The 15601-nt window shown below is 39.7% G+C and overlaps 1 protein-coding gene across 1 annotated transcript in view; it reads right to left on the minus strand.

Annotated features, from left to right (window-relative positions):
* dpysl3 (dihydropyrimidinase like 3) overlaps window positions 1–15601 on the minus strand; it is a 49515-nt gene that overhangs the window by 32719 nt on the left and 1195 nt on the right. Inside the window, exons 2-4 of the mRNA XM_079847093.1 lie at window positions 5572–5660; window positions 3894–4078; window positions 175–339 (exon numbers count right to left, since the gene is read on the minus strand). Coding sequence (XP_079703219.1) covers window positions 175–339; window positions 3894–4078; window positions 5572–5660 — 439 coding nt within the window. The remainder of the gene's footprint in view (window positions 1–174; window positions 340–3893; window positions 4079–5571; window positions 5661–15601) is intronic.

Consider the following 15601-nt stretch of genomic DNA (forward strand, 5'->3'; position numbering starts at 1 on the left):
CACATTCCCTATGGGATACCATACTGGCAGATGTATTTATAACTTAAGAAGGGATTTTTTTTAGTATGCTGAACTATTTTCTGGAACAGTTCAGAAATGAATTCTTACCATCTGGTCCATCTGGAATTCTTACCAATCCCTTGTTCAAGGACGTAATAGTAAAAGATCTCTCACCTTTCTCCTTGATGAGGCTCTCGACCTCTTGTTTGGTGCTGTCGTTCCAGTGTGTGATGTCCACATGCAGAGAGTAGTCACAGCATGTTTTCTCATCAGCCCATTCACGCCAGCGCTCGAACGCTTCCACCAAACTAGCGCCAGGCTCCGGGATCACATGATCCACTGCAGGAGATACATAAGAGAGGGACACTGTCATTTAGACGACCACACACACACCTAGGCTGCGTCTGAAATCACATACTCTCTTGAGTAGGTACTCATTTTGAATGAGTAATTACTTTGCAACCACTTAAAAAGTGTGTTCTGTGTAGTATGAATGTTATCTGAATGTACTGTAATATTCGCCATGTTGTTACTGTCACGTGACCTGACAGCATCAGTTGTGTCGCTTCACTGCCATTCATAAATCCTCTCCCATAGCCTCCTGGGATAATAAAGTGTCCATCATAACTGTATACACACTTCAGAAGTACTGTAGATCATCGGGTCATTTTTACCTACCCTTTTATGAGTACTGTGAATACTACTTTTGTCACATAATGTTTATCGCCTACTATATAGTAGGGAAGTATGCGATTTCAGATGCAGCCCTATATTTTTAAAAGCACACACCTTTATTTTTTAAAAATGGGTCGGTCATGAACGATTCGTTCATTTTGTGTTGACCGAGCATGCGCAACATCCTATGGAGAACAAAAGACTCAGAAGAATCACAGTCAGGGTTCTGTACTGGAAACAGAAATGATTAGTTCATCTATTGTCTTGAGTCTTCAGGTTCGGGTCCGAGTCTTTCGCTCTTCCCGTCAGTCCCATAGAGGGCTATGCTGTCATTACTGGAAAGAGAAATGATTAGTTCATCTCTCGAGTCTATCGTTCTTTTGTCACGTGACGTGATGTGATAGCGCTGGACACATAAATGAGTTAATAATTCTTGACTTTCTTATAAACAATCGCGTAGTCAGTTTTTTTAACAGTTACATGCTGCGGTTTTGGTCTCAAATTAAAGCTTTTTTATATCTTTCAATTTGCAATTTTTTAAATTTCTGTCGTCATGGTACTTTTCCATATGAATGTGGTACTAAAGAGTTGGTAATGCTTTAATTTAAACTTTATCTATGATGGGGAAAATCATTTTGATAAAGCTATATATATAGCCTAATAACAACATACAGTTAAGTCACTTACGTATGGAGTTAAAACCGAACGACTCGAGTCGAACCCGAGAGTATCCGGGACCGACTGCATAGCTCAGATTATGTGGCTGTCACGTGATGAACAAATGACTCGAACCCGAAGTCGATAGACTCGAGACGTGAACTAAACAGTTCTGTATCAGGTACTAAAGACCGCATAGCTCAGTTTATGAGGATATGTCACAGGATAAATGAACGGCTTAGATCGGGAGGTGAGGTGAACTAACACACTGCATGGCCTGAAGACCCAGAGAAATGAATTAATCATTTCTGTTTCTCATAATTCTTCCTTGCATTGCAATTTTTTTCTTATTTTAAATGTGATCAACATTTGATGTGTTTGGGGAATTTGGCTATTAACATGTAATATTTTAAATAAATTCTGCTGAAATGAATTAAATGAACGAAATGACGAGATCTGTTCATTTTGATGAACGAGATTCAAAGATCTGAGTCAGTCAAATGATTCAAACTTCCCACTGCTAATATTTTTGTTAAATCGCTTACTGAAATGTGTGCTACTGTCAAAATCTACTCAGAGATTTTTTGATTATGCATACCAACAAAAACCTTGTGAAAAGTTTACAGGATAATTAACAGTTTCCACGCTTCCTTTTTTACCAGGTCATGGCTTGAGTTGAAGGAGTCCACAGTTTCATATTTTCAGACAATTAGGCCAGGAACATAGGCAAGCACACAAACACAGCTGCGAGTGCGTGACCAACACATGTACTAGCGTTTGGTTATTTTAGCCTCTTATTAGCATTGTTTAATTGTAAACTGTGTTAAAGGATTAGTTCACTTTCAAAAAAATGTTTGCTGATAATTTACTCACCCCGATGTCATCCAAGATATCCATGTCTTTCTTTCTTCAGTCGAAAAGAAATTAAGGTTTTTGAGGAAAACATTCCAGGATTTTTCTACACAGAATGGACTTCACTGGCAACCAACTATTCCAATGTTCAAAGAAGGTTCAAATGTCCGTCTCAATGCAGCTTCAAAGTCTCTACACGATCCCAGTCGAGAAATAAGGGTCTATATACTTTTTAACCACAAATGCCCGTCTTGTACCATCTCTGAGATGTGCCACATATTGCGTCATCACGTTGGAAAGGTCACGCGTCACGTCATCTATCCAAGTTATTTGTCTGTGTACTCTGGTTCAAAAAGGAGGGAAGGGCGAAAAATTTCATCTCATTTTCTCCTCCAACTTCAAATTTCGTCCGACATCTTTGTTTTAATTTATTATTATTATTAATTTTATTTTTTTCATGACCTTTACAACATGATGCAATACGTGGCGCATCTCAGAGATGGAAAGACGGGCATTTGTGGTTAAAAAGTATTTTTTTTTTTTTTTTTTTTTTTTTTAGAAAATGACTGATCGTTTCACTAGATAAGACCCTTATTTCTCGACTGGGATCGTGTCGAGACTTTGAAGCTGCATTGAGACGGACATTTGAACCTTCTTTGAACATTGGTATAGTTGGTTGCCAGTGAAGTCCATTCTGTGTAGAAAAATCCTGGAATGTTTTCCTCAACAACCTTAATTTCTTTTCGACTGAAGAAAGAAAGACATGAATATCTTGGATGACATCGGGGTGAGTAAATTATCAGCAAACATTTTTTTGAAAGTGAACTAATCCTTTAACACAGTTTAGAACTGGATGCAAGTATGCATAAACTGTTCCTGGTCTTAGTCATCAAATTCTCTGTAAAATGACATTGGATCAGCATTAGAGGAGGGCTTCTTGTGGTCTTCTAGTGCAAGCCACAAAATATACTATTACTGCGCTCATAAACAGCTAATTTCACTCATATTAAAGCAAACCTGTCTAAACCACACTCTAAAGAGATTTAGCAAGGAGTCTCTCAGTGTTTTCACTACTTCTTCATTGTCTCTCTATTATCTACATGTATAATCTACTAAACATTTCCTCTGGGAACAAAGGGATCCATGCAGCTGGTCTTTAACTCACTGCTAATGTTCCCTGTTAAACGCAGGGTTTATTATACAATAAGCCGTTCTTCTATACCAGCTGTTGTCACTTTTTCTTCTGCGGTGGCCAGAAAGAGCTGCTGTCTTTCCACAGAACTCCAGTTTCACCGTACAAGAGCTTTGTGTGGTCTGCCGGAAGGCTACTATTGTTGTCAATGTTTATTATTAACACACACACACACGCAGACACATACTTTCCCATGTCTGTGAAGCATCGAGCTTCTACAGCTTTTAATGCACTTTACTGTCCATTAAAAGGGCTCATACTTTAATGTGCTTAAACGTTCAAACCACCTAATTTCTTAACAAAAGCCTCCAACTGCATTTGAACGCCGCATGTTAGGTATACAGTATCCTGAATATTATATAGAGTTCTGGTTAACACTTTATTTTAAGGTGTCCGTGTTACAGTGTAATTATATATTTAAGTACTGAGTAATATTAAGCAACTACATGTACTTACTCTAGGGTTAGGATTTGGTTGAGGGTTAGTTGCATGTAATTATGCATATGACAGATCTTACCGATCATGGTGGTTCCTCCAGCAAGAGCGGCCTTGGTGCCCTGGCTGAAATCATCCACGGTTGTCGTGCCCCTGAAGGGCATCTGTAAGTGGGTGTGGATGTCAATTCCTCCAGGAATCACCATCTTCCCATTGGCCTCAACGGTCTTCACCCCTCCTGGCACTATCAAGTTGTCACCAATTTGCCTTAAAGTTGACAGAACATGGTCATTTAGCTGAACTTTTTCATTACACTATGAATTAAATGTTATTGGATCGATGAAGGGATGACCATTTCTGAGTATGACTAATGCTTAGTGTTGAATAACTCATCTCAGATCATAAGAACAAATATTGAAGAAATGTATTAATTAATCACATTATCAATATGATATCATTTAAAATACTATGAATAACTCAAAATCTTTGGTCTGCTAAATAAAATTCATTGTGGTAGGAAGCCATTTTGTTGTCATGTGAAGTGACCCCTGTATATTTTGGATAATGGAAATGAATAGAATACTAAAAATATCAATATTTTTTTGACCAAGTTGTTCTAAACCTGGATGAATTTCTTTCTTCTGCTGACCACAGAAGATATTTTGAAGAAGGTTGGTAACCACACAGTTTCTGGTCCCCATTGTCTTCCATAGTATAGAAAATGTGGGTGAACTAACCCTTTAAAGGTGCATTGTGTAATATTTAGGAGGATCTGTTGACAGAAATGCAATATCATATACATAACTATGTTTTCAGTGGCGTATAAAGACCTTACATAATGAAACGTTATGTTTTTATTTCCTCAGAATGAGCATTTCTCTCTACACACACCGTGGGTCCGCTTACATCAGCATGTTTCTACAGTGGCCCTGAACGGACAAATGCGTTTCGTCACTATGTTGTTCTTCGTGATAAGAAGCTAGCTAAAGTCAGCGAATAAAACACTGACACAATGATGAACAAGTAACAATAATATTCGCAATAACATATCGTTTTACTAAATAATCAAGTAAACCTAATTTCTTAATTTATCTTTGCAAAGAAACCTCATGGTTTAACTGGCTACTCTCTGCTGTCTCAGACGACGACATCACTTCCTGTCGGCCACCGTAACTTCTGTTGAGTGCAATTCACAATCTCACCACTAGATGCTGCTAAAAATCACCCATGTACTATGTACACTGTATATATATACCCATGTACACTGTATCTTCAATAGGAAATCTGAGTTGATAGAAAGTCACTTCATAATGCTTAAATGGAACAAATTTTTTTTTTTACACCATTTTATTAAATATAAATGTTGAAAATGATATAAAAGTTCAAAAAGCTAAGAATTACATTAATGCAAACATTGTATTTCTTGAAACTTGGAACATGCGTTTAAAATAATTTTGGATATTTTCATCATCCTAATTTATTTGCGTTAGTGACAGCTATATGCAGTGAGGTCATAAGTTATCATATTAGCTACCCTGTCATATGTACTGTAGTGCTATAAAACAGCGATCTGCCCTGTGCTACTGGCATCCAGCACTATCACTGCGTCTCCTCTGAGATCTTCTGATCACTGTATGAGTAAGACCGGAGGAAGACTGACCGATCATTGACCCAGAGTGTTCAGCTGCTGACCCAATATGGCTGTATATGCGTGTGTGTGTGTGTGTGTGTGTGTGTGTGTGTGTGTGAATGCAGCTTACTTGATGACTCCATCCTCCATATAGATGTCTGCATAGAAGGACTGGTCATCGTTCACAACACGACCACCTTTAATCAGAAGCCTCTCGCTCTGAGGAAACATAAAACAGAAAAAGAGAGAGAAAGAGAAAGAGGATCAGTGTTGGGAAAAGTAATGTGCTACTATATTTCATTACTCCCTAAAAAAGTAACAAATTGTGTTACTTATGGAAAGTAATGAGTAACATTACTTTTTCTCATCTAGGCTGGGCTTTTGATTTTTTAATTACAAAAAAATATATATATTTGTCAAATTTAAAGGCCTTTTCATACCAAAAGAGGGCACCGCTCAAACAAACCCTTCAGCTGTGCTGCCGTTCTGGATTGAAGAAGAATAGGACGCAAGAGAAGAACATTCAACACTCTTGCTGCGTCCCAATTCGCCTACTTATATTACGCCCTAAAAGTATGTACTCTTTTTGTGAAGAAAAAGTACATTCTTTTAAATAAGTAGACAAGCTTCAGGACATACTATCACGTCATAAAACGCTTTTTCGCTTAGTTTCACGCATCCTGTCAACATAAACTAGCCTGTCAATCATCTTGTCGCAGTTAACATCCTCCACATTCAATTTAATAAAATTTCCTACCGTATCGGAGAGAAAAATAGCAGCGCGCTGATGTGCCAGTCGTGGGTCTCATATTTTTGCATAATGATGCATTTAAAAGTTAATGACCTCACCAGACGTATCTTTATAAAAGTTCACATTGTTGTTGCAGATTAAATATAACACGTATAACATTAAACATTTTTTATCAGGTTAAATGTTGATTATTAGTCACTCGAACCCCTTTAACAGTTGGTTGCACACATCCACCATGTTTGTAGTTTTTAACACTTTTTATTCGTGTTTGTAGTTCTGAACCGAGTCCTCCTCCAAAGCGCAATGGTTTGTGGGTAATATAAGTTGTTACAGATCCACACTTCGAAAATGTCTAAATAGTAGACCATCCGGGGACTTTTGGCATACTCTTTTCAACATACACTGCTTTAGGACACACTTATACTAATCTCACATACTATTTAGGATGGTTAGTATGCACATACTACGTCTGAAATTACATACTTCCCTACTATATACGTAGCAGGCAAAAAAAGGTGATTTTTTTCCCCCCAAATCCAGTTCAGAGGAAACTCTGATTCTAAAGATGTAATTGGTCATGTCAATCACAGTGCTGACTGCCTACACCAAACACTAATACCCTCCACCATAACCTTAACCAATGAAGAATTAGCTACGGGACGGGATTTCCACTCAACTGGTTTGGAGGGATATAAATCACGCAATTCACAGTACTCATAAAAGAGCAGGCACAAAACTCAGGCTACTACTTCCGGCGATAATCTGAAGTGTGAATATGATGGACACTTTACTATCCCAAATCGGACTCAGCCTCCAAATGTGATTAAAGATACTTTTAGTATCTAAAGTAATTTTTGCTTATTGGTATGGTTGAATTGGATCACCAAAGGTCAGCAGCAAAGACATTGGTTAAAAAAGTGAGATTAAATACATAAAGTATAGTTGTATTATTTAACATTTTTAATTATTGCAGGTTTGCGTAATATTTTGCATTTTCAAAATGTAATACTTTTTCAGACTTCTCTGTAGATTTTTCAGACCATATTTAACATCTGATGAATATAATTATCAGTCGTGTTCATATAGTCAAACGATCACTAAACTATTGGCGGCCTGCTTCCACCACCATGAAATTACTCAAATGAAACTCCTCACTTTCCATTCTGCTTCCAAACCCTGAAAGTTCCTCAGATATGTGAGCTGTGTCAGTAGCTGCATTTTCCATTACCCTTCAAATTGCGCAAATTGAAATTGCGAATTGAAAATACGGCCAATGGAAACACGTCAATTTCGCAAAAACTCCCAAATATCGCAAAAAGGTTTTCAACATTCACACACAAATTGGGTATGCCAATGAGGTCCATGACATGTAATAAAATAAAATTAATAAGAAGAATCAAAGACATATTGCATGAAAAAAACAATTTAGTAGGAACCCCGAAGCAACTTTAAATCATAGATTATTGAGCTCATATGGATCAGTGTATTGGTCTGTCTGGGGAATCATGAATCACAGCATTAGTGCTGTATCAGAGTCTCTGCTGGATGAAGGGCACAGACGTAAACTTACATTTCTAATGGAAAGAAAAGGCCTTAAAGTCCCCCTGTTGTGAAAATCCAGCTTTTAATGTTTATATGTCTATGTGGTGTTTTTAATATGCCTTAAGACAAACCATGTGTAAATTCATAAGTCGACACCATTGCTGAGTATTTCCTCCTTAAAACTGCAGTGAACCAAAGACAGTCTCAAAAACACGCTTTGAAATCGCTGGTGTTTCACAAACTACCTTGTAACCAATCAGATCAACGTGTGATCGTCAACCAGTGGATCTCTGAGCTGAGTGAGTGAGTGGAGGCGGGGCTCATTTGCATATTCATAGAACAGCGTATACTAAATGAGGCAAGGGTGTCGAGTTACATTCAAGATATTTTAAGGCATGAACACATTTTCGAGGAAAAAACATTTAAATATGTCATTTTGGTGATCAAAGATGAGTTTTAAGGGATACAATTATTGACTAAAGAGGGATTTATCATTATCAAAATTGATTTCTTCCATAGCTTGCTTTGTTCAAGCTAATTTAAAGTCCTTAAATCACTGCTGTATATAATTTAGTCCCATCTTGAGGTTTTCTGGGTTGCTGTGTTGTTCATAGCTCCATCCATCACTTCAACTTATGGTCAAATTCCCCAGAGTGACATTTTTCTGAGTAATCAGTTCATAAACAGGATGTCACTGCTGTCACTTCAGTACTCAAAAAAACGATGTAAGCTTGAACAGGGAACAGTCTGATCATTATTTTGACAAAGACAACTTGACAGGAACTATTTTGAGTCCAGAAACCATGACAGAGAACCAACAAGAATTTTGAAAGCACTACAAATCATGTTGAAGGGTGCCTTAATACTGTTCAGAGTGTAAGAATTGATAAATTAGGAAATTCCGGACAGTCTGTTTTGGGGGTGACCAGACCCTGAGAGGACAAAAGGACCTCTCTGGAGATTACCATTTGAACTGGCCCTCGTGCACCATTGAGACGAAAGTCTCACCTCCGAGTCATCCGAATCTACATCTCGTTCCCTCTCCCTTCACCCCCTCTCTCTCATGCTCCGATGATCACCTGATTTCACCCAAGAAAATGTATAGTTTAATGTGAATGATTATCACAGAGTATTTTCATGTTTGGTGTCGTTTAAAATGTCACAGTGCGACTGGTACAAATGTCTCATTTCAGAATAAGTAAAACACAAGGTAATAAGGTTTTAAGAGTTTATGGATAGTTGACTTACAAAGGAAGGTGGTCTCCCAAGACAAATGGTCACTCACCCCCAAGAGGTGCTACCTCTGAATGCAAATTTCTTTTGTTAGCACATGTTTCCATGTGAAAGAGGTCTGAGTCTGACTATTTAATGAAATGCAGCAGGGAGATCGAGGCCTTTTCTGCACTTCGGATCGGCCTGTGAGGCTGAGAGAGAGATCTCTTAGCCTCACGTATTTCTTAAAGTTGGGTTTGCATCTTCTCTCTATTCCAGAGCATTTGATGTTTTGTATCGATTATCTTTGAATTGATTATGAAATTGGCATGATACATTTACCTGACATAATAAATTGTTACATTTGATTTTTCTAACTGACTTTGATATTATTTTCATTGAAGAGTTAAACGGAATAGTCCAACATTCACTCATGATTAATGATCCACAGATATCATTAAAACCTTTTCATTTATGGAGTCAGATGAATTAACGAGTAAATACATATGATCAATGTATTACAAATTTAACCAATCAATACTTTGCATGAGTGAGGACAGACGTGATACCTTCCCCGTGTATTGGCGAACCGGCAATTGGACCAATATAGCGGGCCTTACAAGAGGCTCTGTTTACAGCTGGTATTAAGATGTGTTTTGGTCGATCGAATCACAAGTAGACGAGGGAGACACATTCCCGTTTACACCTGGTGTTTTAAAAACGTCTCTTTTGTCCACTTTCAACCTGATTTCTTCAAGGTGAGGGTCTATGAGCGGATAAATGTATGGACTTTTTCAGATCTTTTGATCTAATGGACGAATAAGCTCACGCAATTTACATATGAACGCGACTGGAGACGACGGAAAAACACACGGAGAGCATCAACTTTAGTTTCTGCTCTTATAGCCACAAGATCAGCCGAACGCTGTGAGTGTGTGTGTTAGAAATCAGGAATGGTGAGAGAACATTGTGCTTGGTACATTTTCTCTTCAAACCAAACTTGGGTCTTCAGTTGATAAAGTTTAAATCCAGTCTAGCTAGAGCTCTTCTCATAATGTGCATGCATTCGGTCAATAGACGGAGAGAAGACGGTCTTTTAGTGGCTGTTTGAACACATTCGATCACATGAGTGTTTACACTACGAAAGCAATCCGGTCGAATCTGTTTTCAACTCCCTCTGGAAGTGGTGAAAGTGGACGAGCTCAAAACGTTTTAGACCCGTTTACACCTGTATTTAGAGTCGTCCACTTGTGATCCGATCGACCAAAACACACATCTTAACACCAGGTGTGAACAGGGCCAGAGATCTGTATAGTGATCAAATTAAGCAATAAGGTACTCGAGGCTAGTGCTGTATCGTGGATAAGTCACGGCTGAAGGTTACTATTATTATAGTGACTTATTCACTATACATCACTAGCCTCGAGTACCTTATTGCTTTTATAAAACGGTTACCACACAATACAAATATTAATGCCAAAAAATATGTATCAATGCAACTTTCATGAAGTAAAATCACTAAAATCCTTCCTGCAAAAAATAGTCCCTGACCGTGAACAGCAACAGAAGTAACATTACTGCGCCATTAGATGTCGACTATGGCTGTGTTCACACTGCAGGGCTTAATGCTCAATTTTTTTTTTGAAAAAATTCGATTTTTTTGCAAGGCCGTTCACATTTCCAATTAAATGCGACCTAGTGATCTCCTGTTTGAACGTGAAATGACACAGAAGTGACCCGCATGCGCAGAAGAGTACTCAACGGTCAACGACGTCACTTGTTGTTTGTGGAAGTAGCTAAACATGATGTCAACAATGGAGCTCGTTTAGCGATATTAAAGTTATTTTCCCAACGTCTCACAGCAGCCAATCACAGCAGTGGGTGTTTACACTGAAGTTTCACAGTAGCCAATCACAGCAGTGGGCGTTTACACGGAAGTCTCACAGCAGCCAATCACAGAAGTGGGCGTTTACACTAAAGTCTCATTGCAGCCAATCACAGCAGTGGGCGTTTACACTGAAGTCTCACAGCAGCCAATCACAGCAGTGGGTGTTTACACTGAAGTTTCACAGTAGCCAATCACAGCAGTGGGCGTTTACACGGAAGTCTCACAGCAGCCAATCACAGAAGTGGGCATTTACACTAAAGTCTCATTGCAGCCAATCACAGCAGTGGGCGTTTACACGGAAATCTCACAGCAGCCAATCACAGAAGTGGGCGTTTACACAGAAATCTCACAGCAGCCAATCACAGAAGTGGGCGTTTACACTAAAGTCTCATTGCAGCCAATCACAGCAGTGGGCGTTCACTGAAGTCTCACAGCAGCCAATCACAGCAGTGGGCTTTTACACTGAAGTCTCACGGGAGCCAATCACAGCAGTGGGCGTTTACACGGAAGTCTCACTGCAGCCAATCACAGCAGTGGGCGTTTACACTGAAGTCTCACAGCAGCCAATCACAGAAGTGGGCGTTTACACTGAAGTTTCACAGCAGTGGGCGTTTACACTGAAGTCTCACAGCAGCCAATCACAGCAGTGGGCGTTTACACTGAAGTCTCACAGCAGCCAATCACAGCAGTGGGCGTTTACACGGAAGTCTCACAGCAGCCAATCACAGAAGTGGGCGTTTACACTGAAGTTTCACAGCAGCCAATCACAGCAGTGGCCGTTTACACTGAAGTCTCACAGCAGCCAATCACAGCAGTGGGCGTTTACACGGAAGTCTCACAGCAGCCAATCACAGAAGTGGGCGTTTACACTGAAGTTTCACAGCAGCCAATCACAGCAGTGGGCGTTCACACTGAAGTCTCACAGCAGCCGATCACAGCAGTGGGCGTTTACACGGAAGTCTCACAGCAGCCAATCACAGAAGTGGGCGTTTACACTGAAGTTTCACAGCAGCCAATCACAGCAGTGGCCGTTTACACTGAAGTCTCACAGCAGCCAATCACAGCAGTGGGCGTTTACACGGAAGTCTCACAGCAGCCAATCACAGAAGTGGGCGTTTACACTGAAGTTTCACAGCAGCCAATCACAGCAGTGGGCGTTCACACTGAAGTCTCACAGCAGCCGATCACAGCAGTGGGTGTTTACACTGAAGTCTCACAGCAGCCAATCACAGCAGTGGGTGTTTACACTAAAGTCTCACAGCAGCCAATCACAGCAGTGGGTGTTTACACTGAAGTCTCACAGCAGCCAATCACAGCAGTGGGTGTTTTCACTGAAGTTTCACAGCAGCCAATCACAGCAGTGGGCGTTTACACTGAAATCTCACTGCAGCCAATCACAGCAGTGGGGGTTTACACTGAAGTCTCACAGCAGCCAATCACAGCAGTGGGCATTTACACTGAAGTCTCACTGCAGCCAATCACAGCAGTGGGCGTTCACACTGAAGTCTCACTGCAGTCAATCACAGCAGTGGGCATTTACACTGAAGTCTCACTGCAGCCAATCACAGCAGTGGGCGTTCACACGCAAGTCTCACAGCAGCCGATCACAGCAGTGGGTGTTTACACTGAAGTCTCACAGCAGCCAATCACAGCAGTGGGTGTTTACACTAAAGTCTCACAGCAGCCAATCACAGCAGTGGGTGTTTACACTGAAGTCTCACAGCAGCCAATCACAGCAGTGGGTGTTTTCACTGAAGTTTCACAGCAGCCAATCACAGCAGTGGGCGTTTACACTGAAGTCTCACTGCAGCCAATCACAGCAGTGGGGGTTTACACTGAAGTCTCACTGCAGCCAATCACAGCAGTGGGCGTTTACACTGAAGTCTCACAGCAGCCAATCACAGCAGTGGGCGTTTACACTAAAGTCTCACAGCAGGCAATCACAGCAGTGGGTGTTTACACTGAAGTCTCACAGCAGCCAATCACAGCAGTGGGCGTTTACACTGAAGTTTCACAGCAGCCAATCAGAGCAGTGGGCGTTTACACTGAAGTCTCACTGCAGCCAATCACAGCAGTGGGCGTTTACACTGAAGTCTCACAGCAGCCAATAACAGCAGTGGGCGTTTACACTGAAGTCTCACAGCAGCCAATCACAGCAGTGGGCGTTTACACTGAAGTCTCACACAGACACGCCCCTTAAAACAGAGCATTCAAATCAGAGGCTAAAATCAGGGTAGGATAAAAGCCTTTTATTTCTAAATGATGACAATTTTTGCTGTAAAAATCATACTAACATTACAAGGGCACCCCAGGAAACATTATAAAATAATAAAATAATCCAGTTCATGGCCCCTTAAAAAGGGACAAGATATCGCAGCAGACATTCAAACTGATTTTTTATTATGAACATAGGACCTGAAGGAAAATGCTATAAATGCAGGTAATACACTCAAGCTCACTCGATCTCTCTCTTACAATACTCTACTCTACATGCTTCAATGAACAATATCAATGAGAGCATATGTTTACGTTGCTAAGAGTGGTTGCTAAGGGTGTTGTGTAGTGATACACAGAACCGTTGGGTGAAGCGCTCATAGCCTTGTTTTATAGTGTTTTGACCAATCAGAATCAAGGACTGGAACTAACCGTTTTATAATGCCACATAAACCAGCACTGAACTATTAATTCATCAAAGCTTAACCATAAGTAACCCAGTGACAGACTTCACTTTAATGCGAGGAATATTTCACAAATGCATCTTTTCTATGAAAGGCAACAACAAAGAGAAATCTAACATCATTCTTGGACAAGAACCTGAAGAATTACGGCAGGATGCTGACAAAGCAAAGATCTGAATGTGTGGAAAGTGTATTCGCTGTAAGGCACAGACAGTTCAACGAATGCCAGAGTCTAATCTGAGCCGCGCACACAAACAGGGCTGTCGTTTGTTATGTGCATTTGGGGAGCGAGGGAGAACGCCGAGCCAAAGGACATTAAGGCGTGGAGCATTAGCCATGCTTGTGCGGGATAACGGGCTGGGATTGAAGAAAACCTCTCTGAATGCATCCAGAGCTGAAGTCTTGTTGCTTGGTGACCTAAATATTTACCATACGCTCATGAGAGTTTCTGCTTTTCTGCCAAAATAGCAGTCAAATCACTGCAACTTACTCATCTAGATACATGACCAACCTTTATTACACTTCAACATGTCCACCCTGTCCTTTGACCAATCCTTTGTAATATGTACGTGGCCAGGCTCAAATCTATACTCTAAATTACTATATATAGTAATTTATACTATACACTATAATTTATACACACACACACACTATAAATATAGAGGCGAAGATTTTATAGCATGCGTCATTTTCACAAAAGGCTGACATTTAAATATCACATTTAATGCTAAAAAACTTTGGTTGTTTTGTGTTGACAGATATGATTATTAATAATATTAATATTCTGTACAATTTTAAGAACTGCCCTAACCACCCGCACGTAAAAGCTCCTTGGTTTAACACATAAGATTCTAGTTGGTGCACATAAAAAGTGTTTCCATCGGATCATCACATCTGGAATATTACTCTACCATGTTCTTTATTTCTTTTTATTTATTATTTATTTATTTATTTTGGGCATGTTCCATAGTAATATGGTATTCTTTTAATATGGTATGTAGCCTATACTAATATAGTAATCGCATATCTCCATAGTGTATTAAAAGTCGGCATGAACGGTGGTTGTGATAGTATTTTCTTCCCTATTGTGACTCATTTTGAGTGAAAGGGCTTCTCAAACAAGAATAAATGTAGGGCGGGGCTTGATTTAGATTTGTAGATCAGGAAATTATTGGATGGTTGTGGTTTGCTATTGGTCGATTTCATGTGAGTGACAGGTTGCCCCGCCCTCGGGCCAGTAAACTCGTCATCAGAGAAGAAAAGATGTTGCTGCAAGAGGGAGGTAAAGTTATTTTGATTAAAGATTAGGAGGCACATGAATTTAAAAAATGTGCACAGATAAATAATTTATAATAAATACTGCAATATTCCATTAAAAAATAAGAATTGTCCATTTTGATTTCGACAATTCTTATTTCGCAACTTCCATTTCATGCCTAAAGTCACCATGAAACGGAAGTCGCGATAGTCTTTTGAGATGTCTATCCAAGTGAAACGGCTTCTCAAACGGGGTGGGTAATATTGAATTATCAATACAAAGATTGATAAATCAAGAATTATGGTGCGTTCAAGTCCTCCTGGAAAGCTCGTATTTACGAGGTGGGAAGTCGTGTTTATGACGGCAGGTCACTTCCGTCGAAGTAAGATGGCGGTGCACTTTCTCTTAATTAACTACACAAAAATACAGCAAGGTTCTTAAACTCTAGTTCTAGAAAATAAAGAACAAAGAAATGTGCATCAGGTGTGCTTTGCTTTTTTATGTTTTTAATTCATTTGCAAACCTTATCGTTACATATTACATTGTTATATTTTAATGCCACCATATTTTGTGCAGGTAATTAACTTACTGCGTTGTAAATAGAAAATACGGACAATATCACTGCTAAATGCCTTTAAGTTTCGTGGTATTCCGCCATGTTGTTCACTGACACACCCCTGACTCGTTAAGATCGGGGGATTAAAGAAAATCCCGAGCTTCCCACTCGTATTTACGACATTGTGGTGGCGGTCATGTGCGTTGAACTCGTAAATTTACGATCTTTACGAGATGACTTGAATCCATTAATTGCATCTTCGTTTGATTTTGCTG

This window comes from Squalius cephalus (genome assembly GCF_949319135.1).
Source record: "Squalius cephalus genome assembly, chromosome: 17".
NCBI lineage: Eukaryota > Metazoa > Chordata > Actinopteri > Cypriniformes > Leuciscidae > Squalius > Squalius cephalus.